This window comes from Homarus americanus, unplaced genomic scaffold (assembly GCF_018991925.1).
Source record: "Homarus americanus isolate GMGI-L3 unplaced genomic scaffold, GMGI_Hamer_2.0 scaffold30108, whole genome shotgun sequence".
Taxonomy (NCBI): domain Eukaryota; kingdom Metazoa; phylum Arthropoda; class Malacostraca; order Decapoda; family Nephropidae; genus Homarus; species Homarus americanus.
This window is the reverse complement of record NW_024748109.1, coordinates 1,276,134-1,290,485: the sequence shown is the minus strand read 5'-3', so window position 1 is coordinate 1,290,485 and position 14,352 is coordinate 1,276,134. Positions and strand designations below refer to the sequence as shown.

Below are 14,352 nucleotides of genomic sequence, written 5' to 3'. Positions count from 1 at the left end.
ATACACATATTTGAAATTTTTTCTACAAGATCAATTCTTCAAATTTTATTTATTTTAATAAATAATTTTTTTCCATAATTTTGATAAATATCTCTTATTGTTGTACTGTAGAAGATTGTTAACCTAACGATCTTTAATAAAAACGGGTTCATTAATTCTCGGTTAAACCCAACTAATTTGCCACTAATTCCATATGAAAGACTACCATAGTTTAGACCAATACCTCCATTATAATGTCATGAAGCATTAGGCAGTTTGATAAAAGGTGGAACATTAAGTACGTAACTGTGACACTTACCTATTTTGGACAAAAATTAATTTCCTCTTTTGTTTAATTATGGTACATTACTGCATGATCAGATACCATATTACTTCTTTAAACAGCACTAACTGCTACGTTTTCGTGATTTGAACCTGTGATAACTCAAAAATTATACTGTACTGTACTTCCTACAACACAAAGACTACATAACAGAGTAACTTAAACATTCTACCTTTTATAAACACAGCCCATGTATAAAGAAGCATAGCAATACTATACACCTCGTCCTTTATCCTGCTGATGTGGAAAATATTAAGTATTACAATTGATGGAAGATGTCTATTGACCTCATTCCTTTCACAGGTCTTACTTAAAATAATGAAGTACGCACACTGGTTTTTATCAATGTAAATTGGATATACACTGTACTATAGTACAGTATAATAATCATAGAAATGTAAAATTAACAATAATAATGAAGTACTGGGTAGTTTGATGAAAAAAAAAAAAATATATATATATATATATATATATATATATATATATATATATATATATATATATATATATATATATATATATATATATATATATATATATATATATATATATATATATATATATATATAACCAAAAAAGGAACTCTCCTAGATAAGCATATACAGTAACTAATATTAAGGTATAAATTCGCATATATTTTTGTTACCGTACTTGGGAAAACAAAAATAAAGAATTCTCACCGAACATAAAGCACTTAGTACTGAATTTTGTATGACTGCATATATGTGATCAGAGATTAATGAGACAATAACATAATGCAATACTGCCCTTTAAAAAAGAAAAAGTTCCAAATTAGAAATATTAACCAGACAATAATATTGTACTCTAACACATAGAACATCTTAAATTAAGACTATGAATCAAGCTGATAAATGCAGAAGCTGTAATATTACATAAACCAAACACAAATGCTAGACATAAACAAAGGGAATGTGAAAATCCAGTTATTAACACTTGATAGATAAAGAGAAACATGGCATATATTATGGTCTGGGAGGAAGATCATACAGTACAGTACCGGGTACTCAAAACGATATCATCCCACTTGGCTATTGTCTGTTTTATGCAATGTTTACCATATTAGTTAAATGATCAGGTTACGTTACGGTGTTACATAAAATAACACAGAACAGACGATTGTACAAATGGGATATAATCCACAAAACTAAAGAGTTAATCATCAAAGTTAGATAAGCTGTTATAATAAACAAAGTTGTGTCTCACCTCATTATGTAAAATATAACTAAATACATAAAGGCTGAAACAAAAGAGACATTTTCACCCATTGGTACTGAACAAGTTTATGGTAAACTTTGATGACTCCTCCAACTTGAGCTCAGTACAGCAGTCTGTCAGACCAGTTGAGTACAGTTCAGTAATAGATATATGACTTGTATATCCCTGTAGATTAAAATTCATGGAGAAATATAAGAATCCACAGCTGGTTCCTTACTGTACTTTGAAATACAAAGTAACAGCTTTTTCATTGGGAAGATTATTATAAAGTATTATTTTTATTTATTTACTTGAATGAATTACATTAACACTATGAAACTGGCTATTCATCTATTGAACACTGCAATATTTTAAAAGTAAGACAGTGGATTTATTTTAGCATTAAAATACAGTATTCTAATTCAGGGACTACCACTGGAACAAGAGTTTGGTGTGATGGTGTCATCCCACTTGGACAATTCTCACTTAGAGAATCGTCTGTTTTATGATAATTTTACCATCCGAGTTAAATGATCAGGTTAGGTTGGGTCAAGTTAAATCACATAAAACAGACGATCATCCAAATGGGAATCTTCCAAGTGGGATGTAATCGGTGTCACCATTTTTATGCCAACATGCCTCTTAAGAGAATAATGGGAAGGATCAGAGTATTTGTTTGAAAATCCTATTCGTCTGGCATAATTAAGTTACCTTTATTCCACCTGTGGTTTAGCTGTAAATTCTTCAACCTCAAAGGTCATTACTGAAGATAAGTCATTAGTTGGTTTTATATTATTTGCTATTAATATAGAGAATCTACTGCACAATACTTTGAAATATGAAGAATGCATTTCAACCTCAGACAAGTTGGTCTAACTTTGACTTGTGTCATTTTCACACAGTACAGCACTCAAGGTGAAGACACAATTACTGTACCTCAGAAGCCACAAGTTTGTTTGAGCAACGAGGATATTGTACCATGAGTTTGTCATGTTTGTAGTTAATAATGTTGGCCTTCAGTGACAGGAGTTACCACCACTAAATAGACCTCAAATTGAACAGTTGTTAAAGAGAAGTTTCTCGCTTAAAAAAAGAAATCTTGTATTAACTTCCCAATAATAGTCACCTCATGTGATGGAAAAACAACAACAAAACACATTATGTCTTGTAGCTTAATAAAGGACACTAACAAATAAAACAAATTGGTAAAAACTTACTAATAAATAGATAGGTTGCAGGTGACACCAGAAATTTTTGTGCATTGCTGTCTTTCACATTTAGTTTTATTATGAGTGGTTGATATTCTGTGCAATGTTGCCAGAAAAAAGGTAATTCGTTTACTTGTAAACTGCCAACCACTTATTATCGGCTGTACCAACAGATGTGGGACCTTGATTATTAAAAGATTGGAGCGCCTGAACTTGCCTAGCTTATACTACAGACGGGCATCTCAAGGGGTCACTACTCAGTCGAGTGTCCTCACTTGGAGCTGGCGGACGCTCGCCCCACAAGGGGTCACAGCCCAAGATTGAAGAAGCCGCAAGTCCAGAAAACTGTGAGGGCAAACTTTTTCGGAGTGAGAGTTGTGAACTCTTGGAACAATCTACCAGAGTGTTGTGATGGCACCGAGCGTGAGCTATTTAAAGACAAGACTTGACCAACACTGGAGCGGGTTCAGGTACATTCAGGAGCCGGTGCATGCCCAGTACTTGCCAACAGTGAGTAAGTAGGACAAGATGTTATGGGCCATCTGCAGTTGTATTTATTAAATGACTACTGTATTACAATTTTCCATTATTTTGTCAGACATTTTGATGGAAAAACTATGAAATAACTTGACTGGAAGAATTTATCACAGAACAGGTAGAACAAGCATGATTCTCTAGACTGATATAAATGTTCCTTATAGTAAGTTTGTGAAGCTGATACACTGTAATAGTTTAGTTAGAACTTTTCTTTCTAATGTAAATAAAGAAAGTCATTGTTTTTAAGTAATAACAACTGTGAGCTAAGAACAAACAAGAAAAGCTCATGGACCATCACAGGAAATGGATTAAACAGTTGAGGAAGAACCAGTAATCCAGCAAAACTTTTCACTCTGTATAAGAACTTTACTTAGGGGCATCAATCACTTTAAATAATATTGGTTTGATCACAATGAGCTAATTATCAAAATGTGATATACTGTACTGTACACTATTTCACAACTACTGTACTTTCAGACTCACCATAAAGGTAGTGACACATACAGCACTGTGATATAGTGTGAACACCATACAAAGCTGGATGGATACACAGTAAATCTAAACACAACTATTGTAATGGATGTAGTTACCAATAAGTTGAAAAATGGTGTACAATACATAACATTCTGGAAATAAATTCTTATAAAACATACAATAAGCAACAGTACCTACACTGTTTTGCTTGTGTTACACCTGTACACTGTTAGATGTTATCTTAGTAATCATCAAAAAGTTTACCCTTAATTATTGCACTCTGTGACCAATGCTGACCTCTTAACCAAATTCCATCATGTATAACAGGAACAGTCATCAATGTACACTACACTTATGAGCCGTCATGATGCTTATATATGTCGCCTCTTTGTCCTGCTGCTGCTCCACGAACCCTGAGATTCAGACTCATGAGCCCAAAGACACTGATGCATTATTCTTATTCAAATGACAGGATATAAATACTCCAAATACAAATAAATAATATATGCATAGTCCATGGGAGCAACTTATGACCCCTTACCATCCTCATTTATAACCTTTTAAATGCTTGCTTCACAAATGTATTACAGAAATACAGAGCCAAATGCAAGCTAATATACTGATCCAACAAAATACAGAAACAAATTTTTTTTTAAAGTTCCCACCTCCAAGAAACTTAAATTTCAGTTGCTAAAATATGGAATAAATACTCAATTCCTTCCTCATTTCTGTATTATGATAAATCAAAATTTATGCAACTATATAGGACAGAACCTTGGAACGCATTGTGGAGATTATTGTTTGAGCACCATTAATTCTCAGTCTCTCTACAACAAAAATAAGCATAACCTGGAGAAAATTGCTATTAATAACTAGCATACCAAACTAAGTAAATTTCTTTCTTTCATGTTTATATATCACATAATTATATAATGTAAATATATACAAGTAAACTGCCACAAACTGATAATACAATGCACCCAAAACTTCTGTCTCATAATTTTGACATCTTGACTGTAATCTCCTTATGCCTGAGCTCAGTCTAGTAGGGGCTAAAGTATGAATGCTGAGCCACCTTAGCCCTAAATTTTCAATGTTTACTTTAAAAAATTGTCTGCTCATAAGTAAATCATTCTAATTCTTAATCATAAATACATTTTTCACTTACAGTACGTTTTAATGCTGTTTAGAGTTTGAATTTCAACACAAATCGGTGATACGTCAAATGTACAGTAGGAGTCTAAAACAAATATAGTTCAGTGAACTGATGAAACTTTCCATTATCAATTTAGAGACTATCTCATGGTAGGGAATTCATTCTCTTCTGGAAGAAACTTACAAGCAGCCATACAATGTACTCCTCATTTGTTGAGATATAATTAATAATACATATATCTTTCCTTTGGTAAGCTGTATAAATCCCACAGCTTTGGATTCATGAGTCTGAATCTTGGGGTTCATGGTTCAGGAGGAGAGGCAACACAGGGCTTTTGTGGGTAACTGTACATAGCCTCAGTCATCACACGAATACAAACACCTTTCATATAATCCCTAATCAAAATGTTCATTTAGCCTAAGCCCAAGGTGGAGGTGAGAGCAATCTTGTCATTTTTTAACTAATGGAAAATAAAATAATAAATATTTTTAGTAGGTATGCGTACTGTTCTCCTAAGTACTTCTCTGATCCTTATCCAGTCTTCTCTTACGTGTAACAGTTGAGAGTTAGTGGGAGGGGAAGGAGTATTGGAATTTGACTGACATTATCATATACAAACATGAACTACTTATCATGTTTTAAAAATAATTTACAGGAGTAAAAGTAGTGTGGTAAATTTAACAACTATTGGATGTCAAGTTTCATTCAACATTATAAAAAATTATATATTTTTTTATACCAGACATGACATTAACCACCACCTTACAGAAACATATGAAAATCAAACATGTTCTATCTTTGTGTAGTTCGTGAGTTAATGCATATAAGCTTAATACATAACCACTGCACACTTAAAAGAAAATTTCAAATGAATCAAGAAACAAAAGCTTGCAAAGCAGTTTTCTGAAAACAACAGACTACAAATGTACTGTACTGTATCTAGATTTAATATTAATTACTTTATTGCCACTGTCCTTATCCAATATCTATAATATTAATATAATATAATTTTGCATGTGGTATCACAGCCCATGAAACCATTAATTGGCTACAGTACTTCCATTGTATGTAAAGCTAACTACTGTACTTATTCTTACTCAACAAACACCATTATTTACAAAAATTAAAGAAATTCTATTGAAAGAGATACAGTAAGTTCTTCAGACTCAAAGAAAGCTACATCCTGTAAATTAGGAATAAATCTTATTAAGTGACAATGAGATTTATGAAATTAACATTTGACAATATGCCAAACACTAACATCTTGCTTCACTGCAAAACTCTTTATTCTGCTTAATCTTAATAAATTGTACAAAAAAAAATAATTCTTGCAAAAAAGAACTCACTGTTTCATTCATATATAGAAGATAAACTATATTTATTCAAGTTTCCTATTATCAGTCAACATATCCTTGTAAATGACACACTTCTGGCATTCTATGTTAGACTCTTCGTGCATACCACAACATTCACACAAACCTGTACAACATCAAATGTTTAACATTGGCCTATACTGTATCACCTTCTCTATGAAGTTTTGTATAAGGTTCTTACCGCTTTACATGGGGTTTATGTGTGATCACAGAAGGGAGGGCATCCTACAGTGGTTCACTACTGCTGTACAGTACAGTACAGTACAGTACAGTACAGTATATGCTATGAGTGAATCAATTATGCATATATCCTGTACATCTTCTGCTGCTGTGGCTGCTGCTGCTAAATCATCACTCACTTTTCAACTATTCCTGGAATCTTAGAGATGATGAAACACAAATATTAATTAAATACAGACAAAATCTTCAAACTTGTTGAGCTGTTTGCAAAACTATTCCAATTTTGTGTTACCAATAAATAGACATCTTTTAATGAATATAGTGTATTCTGATGTTTTAATTATATGTTATATTTATAACTACATATAGGTAACTAGGGTATTACTTTTGTTGCTACAAAACTTTCTGAAACAAAGAGAACTCCCATAAAACTATAAAAAATATGTTTAATTTATATACGTACATTTTTACTCACTTATTGCGTTTGTTATTGTCATGGTCCGATGAATTACTCAAGACCATTTAATTTGAGGACAGCACTTGGTAGAGGAGCTGAAGAAAGGCCCCATAAGCAGTCATGTTACTTCATCATCCACACAACCCATGATGATAATGGACCCTTAAAATGCTTCTTGTACCAAAAAAGCAATAGCAGTGATTGCTCGCCTCTGGTTGTTTTATATTGACTGTGATTGTTACCTTAGTTTTTCCTCCTTTTATCATAAAAATAAGTCCAATGAAGTAATATGTCAACCCAAAAAGAAGGAAAAAGTCAGAACAAACACAGCAATAGGGATATATAAAATGAACACAGCTTATAATCTATCAACCTAAGCTACTGAAAACTGTAGCTTTTAAATACTGAACTGTACATGGTAATTATATTCCAACTCCAATCCAATATACTTTTTTTTCCCACTTCTTAGAAATAAACACTTTTTAACATGTTTTTCCTCTATAAATAAAATTTGAAATCTTTAATGTACAAAATCTAAGCAGGCTAAATTTCAGGTCTAATGGACATATTTGAGAGAAACTTGTTCCTCCTGGGATAAACACACACTCCAGACTTCACAAGCAGGCACTCTCTCAACACAACTGAAGGGCTTGGTGAATGGCTCATATAAACACTAGTGGACTATAAGTCAATCTTATAACAATGATTCATACAAAAAGGAAATAATGTCAACAAAATAAAATTAAGACTTGTTTTAACAATTTCTTGTGTCCATAACGTGTCCATAAATAGTGCTACACAACCAGTGAGCAAATTTATCGAAAACAAAAACAAATATTTTAGAAACTTTTGCTTTAACCATTTCATTAATGGAGAAGAAATTTGAAAACATTCAGATATTCCTTTAAACTAAACTTTACAATAGATATAAATGATACATTAAACAGATGAATGTGTCTGTATGAGGTACAACATAGAAATTGACATCACTATAGTTGTGCTTGTCACTCATCTACCAAACCTTTCAACACTTCTGAACTCTACAGTCACAGAGATAAAAGATACGGGTACTGTGAAGGTCAGTGGAGCTGAGCACATAGCCGGTGTGGAAAGTGACGGGACTCCTGCGAGCACGAGAATACTTGACTGAACTCCGGTAGTTGAGACAACACGGCTTCCAACCTAAAGAAATTAGAAAATTATTTGTATTATAAAGATATTGACATTATTTGTGTTAGCCACCTGGGCAGTCATTCACATCTCTATTACACACCGATGGTAAGTACTGGGCATGTACATACGGACTCTAGAATGTACCTGTGCCAGTGTTGGTCAAGTTTGGTTAACTCACACTAAGTGCTGTCACACCACAGTACAGGTATTCCACGAGTTCACACACTACCTGTACTTTAGTACATCCAAAATAACTCTAAGGCACCAAAGACTGCCATAAAAAAAATCATAGCAGGCGTGTAATTAGCATTGCAATGCTAATTAGAATTTTCCAAGAGTAATTACAACAAGCAATTACCCGAATAATTATAACAAGCAATTACCCAAAGATAAATTTTTTTTCAGAAGACCTTTAATCAACATGTTCTGAACAAAATCAAAATCAGTTTATCGACACTTGTCAAATACCGTACATACTGTATATAAGTACATTAAAGAGTCTCATCCTCTTTTCCATCCATCTGTGTCACCCATATTAACCCGATAACTGCGACATACATTCTCGAATGATAAGCGGAGCAGTGCGACATACATTCTGGAATTCAGAGAGTTTTGAATGGGGGTCGGGCCAGTCTCTATTGGATTTAATCCCATATGTTCTGTTGTTCACTTTACGCGGTTTTCACTTTCCGCGGTACCCTGTGGGTTCAATTGACCGCGTAAATATGAAGGGCATGCAGTACTAGGTGTTTTTTGGCGTACTGGGGGGTTGATCGGCCAATCCTCTACCGCAGTTATTGGGTTAAACAGTGGAGAGAAACAGCAGCACATATTAATTATACATCATAATAAAATGCTATGCTCATGCTTATGAATGTCAAACTATACAGTACCTTGGTTTATTCATCAGAGAAGGATTACAGGTTCGCTCTATGTCCTCCTGTTGTAGAGTAACATCTGAACATATGCTCTGGAGAAGTACACATAAGTTTACATACATTAGTAAAGTATTTTGTACTGTAGTGAGAAAAAGTTGGTTTATTTATTAGGAAAAATTCATTAATATTTGTTATTTGCACCAATTTACTTATATTTTACTATATTAATTAAAATTTAACATCTCAAAGATATGAATCAAGGTTTCATATCATGATATACTATACTGTACTTGCAGGCTGTTTTTAAAGTACAGTAAAATATTTTTCACTTTCTATGACAGAGGAACATCTTATTATAACACAAAATAGTGAATCATAAAAGACACACAGCATCGGTAACATAATACAGTGGGGTATGCTATAACGAATCTAATTGGTTCTAGAACCTTGTTCGTTATAGCATTCGTTCGTTATAGGATTAATCCGTTCCAGGCCCCCAAATACAACCACTTAACACTGAAAAATATAATATAAAATTGTAAAAATTTTAAAAAAATGCATAAATATGCATCTAAACCTCTGAAATAAAGAATATCATTAATACTTGTAATAAAAAAAATAAAAAAATGTTCATTGTAGGAGTTTCGTTCGTTATAGCATTCTCAATTTTATAGGTAAAACCGTTCGTTATAGGAAAATTCGTAGTAGGATCCGTTCGCTATAGCATACCCCACTGTATATATATATATATATATATATATATATATATATATATATATATATATATATATATATATATATATATATATATATATATATATATATATATATATATATATATTTCGGCCTATAAGGCGTCGGGGTGCATAAGACGGCCCCCCCAAATTTCCATTTAAAAAGTAGCTTTTGAGCTCTATTCGCTGTATAAGACCAGTACCCCAAATGTGACACTTACCCACTGACTCAGTAGTCCTCTACCAACCATCCTTGGTTTTTTAAAATAAGGCCAATTCACTTCAAGTAATGTCATCAAATGTTACCCGCTGGTGTAGTGTAAACACTAGTGACATCACTGAAGCGTCTGCTATTTACCGGTAACTGGAACTAATGTCGGTGTCGAGTAAAATTTTTCCATTTACTTGAAATGGATTTACCGATTTATTTGTTTATTTATTTATTTATAATATACTGTAACATATTAAACACACTGCAAGTATTTTCTTTAATTTATATGCTTGCTTCACACGAGACGATCGGTGGTGGGAGTGTTACCTCGTCTCGGTGGTGGGACTGTGTTCCCACTGTTTACCGTACTTTTTTTTAGTAAGTTCTTTTTTGTTATATTTTTTACTAAAAGTGTTATTTTATGTGGATAAAAATGTTACAATGGACTTAAAACTATAAAAAATCAACTAAGCATGCTTGAAAACATACATATCGACACCAAGATCACCCAGATTGACCAACTACATCAATTTCTATAAGAAAAATCAACTTTTGAAGGTCAATATGGCGGTCATCTTGAAAAATGGTCGCTATCTTGGATTTTTAAATGGCCAATCAGGCAGACTTGACTAGTAACCATTTAGCTGCCCCACTAATGTCACCACTCCCATCTCAACATGACACTCATATACTGAAATATTGTATTTCATACTACATATGACTTTACAAAAAGAAATGTCCACGTCTGGTTAAATAACTCTTGTAGATATAATACCAGTTGAATAAACGAAACTAAAAAACTGGAGATTGTAATTACAGTGATGCCTTGACAACTCCATTATGAAGTTAGGGATTAGATGACGCCAAATTCAATCACCTTAATGCACTTTAAGAGAGAGGAGTCACCGTGCCAGGGCTTAATATTATCCTGGACCCTAGAGGTTGATGACGTATTCAGTGTCAGGGGCAGAAATACATCGATGTACACAGCACCTGATCCCAATCAACTCCAGTATAGGTGTTAATAATGTAGAGGTGACCAGGTGTGTTGCACGTTGGTAGTGTTGGATGGTGATGCAGGAAAGAGGTAGTGTGTTGAGGGTGGTGTGTGGTTATGACTCACTCCCACAACCCCCCCACACCACTCACACATCCTCACAACTGTACCACAAAACCCCCACACTACTCTTACAGCATCCTCACAACACTACCACAACCACCCCACACCACTCACACATCCTCACAATTGTACCACAAAGCCCCCACACTACTCATACAACATCCTCACAACACTACCACAACCCCCCACACCAATTACACATCCTCACAACACTACCACAACCCCCCACACCAATTACACATCCTCACAACACTACCACAACCCCCCACCCCGCACATCCTCACAGCCCAACCCCACCAATTGCATCCTCCCAACACTACCTCCCCACACCACTTGCACATCCTCACCCACCCCCACCAATTACATCCTCCACCCTACCCACAACCCCCACCACTCACATCCTCACAACACTACAACCCCACCAGTACATCCTCTGCTTTCTTAACCCCACACCAATTACACATCCTCACAACACTACCACAACTCCCCACACCAATTACACATCCTTACAACACTACCACAACCTCCCACACCACTCACACATCCTCACAACACTACCATAATAAAATTAATTATTTCTAGTGTGGTCGACTTCCTACACAAAGACAGGCTATAAATAGCCGTCTTATCTCAACCTCCTTCCTTCCCCCTCCATCCCTCTGTTCTCAGAGAGGTCTTGGTAAATAACTTTTGTTTGTTTATTTTCATTGTTTGTCTAATTTATCATGTTGTATCAAAGTAATATTACTAAAAGTTTTAGGCAGCTACCAAACAGGGAGATTCTACTGCCTGGGAAGATATTGGAAGCATAATGTACAGTATTGTCTAATGGTAGACCCTGCTGCCATATGGCATCACGAAAATTGTGACCAAGTCTTAGGTTGCTGATTTATCTTTTTGCCTCATTTACACACAATTGCAGAGTTTCAAGTGTTTCTCTTCCTTTGACAACACAACATACATACAATATAATGTTTCTCACCTTTGATCTTTTTTCCATTTATTTATGGTTGGTTATTTAAAATAATGCTAATTCACTTCAAGTATTGGCATCAAATTTTACCGGCTGGTGTACACTAGTGACTCACTTAAGCGGCAGTTATTTAATTGGAACTAATGTTGGTGTGAGTAAAATATTTCCATTTACTTGAAATAGATTTGCCGATTTATTTGTTTATTTATTTATTTATAATATACTGTAATACATTAAACACACTGCAAATATTTTCTTTAATTTATATACTTGTTTCGCGAAAAAGGGAGGCGACCATTATAACTGGTAGGTGATCATTAAGGACCAAACTCCTAATCCATGACGTGACTTCTGTTAATCATTTATATCCTAAATTTACCACTGTCGGTAGTTTCAAGAATTAACGCAGTCATTTACTGAATATTCTTTGTAAAAAAATAAATTTTAAATTAATTATTTATAGGAGATAAGTATTATGATCAGTAAATATTCAGATATACATTACTGACCACCTCCGAACACAAGGATGGCTAAAAATAGCCACAGGCGATCACAGTCAAGGTCACTTTCCCTGGTAGGACTTTGTGAGTGGTTTACCATGTTTCCATCACCACTCTTGACACGCAATATTTAAGAAGTAAAAATTTTATATGGTATTGTTGCTATAACGAACGGATCCTACTACGAATATTCCTATAACGAATGGTTTTACCTATAAAATTGAGAATGCTATAACGAACGAAACTCCTACAACGAACATTATTTAAAAAAAAAAAAAATATTTTTTTTTTTTACTAATTTATTGTTTTTTATTACAAGTATTAATGATATTCTTTATTTCAGGGGTTTAGATGCATATTTATGCACTTTTTACAATTTTATATTATATTTTTCAGTGTTAAGTGGTTGTATTTGGGGGCCTGGGTAGTTAATCCTATAACAGAAGCAAGTGCTATGAACAGGTTCTAGAACCAATTAAGTTAAATTTATAGCCTTACTACTATTATATACCTATATATATATATATATATATATATATATATATATATATATATATATATATATATATATATATATATATATATATATATATATATATATATATATATATATATATATATATATATATATATATATATATATATATATATATATATATATATATATATATATATATATATATATATATATATATATATATATAAGTTTAGTTTTTTTACGGGAAACAGCCCACCCAGGCACAAGTCATCGACCCACAACGGGGCCTAAGGGGTGAAAAAATAAGAGTAAAAAGAAATTAAAAATAGAAAAGAAAAAGAACACTGTATATTAATCTCCACCACGAAGATGCCAGTAAACCATCTTTTTGAAGTGAGACAGATTGTATGAGTGTGGAAACACAGAAGAAGGCAGAGCATTCCACAGTTTGGTTGTGTGAGGAAAGAAGGATGTACTATAACGGGTTATTCTAGTGTGACTGACATCCACAGAGAAATGGTGGGCACCGCGGGCAAGACGAGTGTCACGAGCCCACGGCCTTGCCAGCGGTACACAGGAAGCCAAATCCACCGAACAATGCCCGTTAAAGTACCTGTAAAAGAGAGAGAGTGAAGCAACATTGCAGCAAAGAGAAAGGGAAGGGAGATTATCAACTAAATGAGGGGAGTCAATAAGATGAAATATCTTTGATGATAATTATAATAATAATAATAATAATAATAATAATAATAATAATAATAATAAACTTTAAATAAATAAATAAATTAATGAAAAAAGATCAAGAGTGAGAAATGATATAAGTATGTTGTGTTGTGTTGTCAAAGTAAGAGAAACTTATTACATTTGTCTTCACTGTGGTATCAACTTACCCCAGCATATGCCATGAAAAATATATTGGTAGTGTTGAGACTCTCAAAGCTTGGGTGTAAGGGCTGAGTCTGCAGCTTCATCAAGGAGAGGTAGGCCTGAAATTAAAAGAAAAAACCTTACTCCAATCTCCTCTATATTCATTTCTTTATAATAAACATGAAATTGCAGCACACTCAAAAGTAATTTTCAGTGAGAAATTAAATTTCTTTTCTTCAGAATTTCATCTATAATAAATTAATTGTACATCTACATGGTCTATGTACAGTATGTTGTTTGCATACCTGCTCGGTTTATGTATATTGTATACCTACATTCTCTATACGCATGCTGAACTGAATACCTGGATTGTCTATAGTATGTATACTGTACTATATGCTGATCCAATGTAAGCAAGTATGACCATTTCACAGATTAATATCTACAGTATACAGGGGGTTATATTTTTACTTGTGTATAAAGAAATGTATATTCC

General features: G+C 33.5%; 1 protein-coding gene across 1 annotated transcript in view; it reads right to left on the bottom strand.

Annotated features, from left to right (window-relative positions):
- Positions 1-7,671: 7,671 nt before the first annotated feature.
- The window catches only part of LOC121880061 (endothelin-converting enzyme 2-like), a 113,959-nt gene continuing 107,278 nt past the window's right edge, over positions 7,672-14,352 (bottom strand). Inside the window, exons 14-16 of the mRNA XM_042387068.1 lie at positions 13,880-13,975; positions 8,989-9,065; positions 7,672-8,104 (exon numbers count right to left, since the gene is read on the bottom strand). Of these exons, the coding sequence (XP_042243002.1) occupies positions 8,002-8,104; positions 8,989-9,065; positions 13,880-13,975 (276 nt within the window). The 3' untranslated portion in view covers positions 7,672-8,001. The remainder of the gene's footprint in view (positions 8,105-8,988; positions 9,066-13,879; positions 13,976-14,352) is intronic.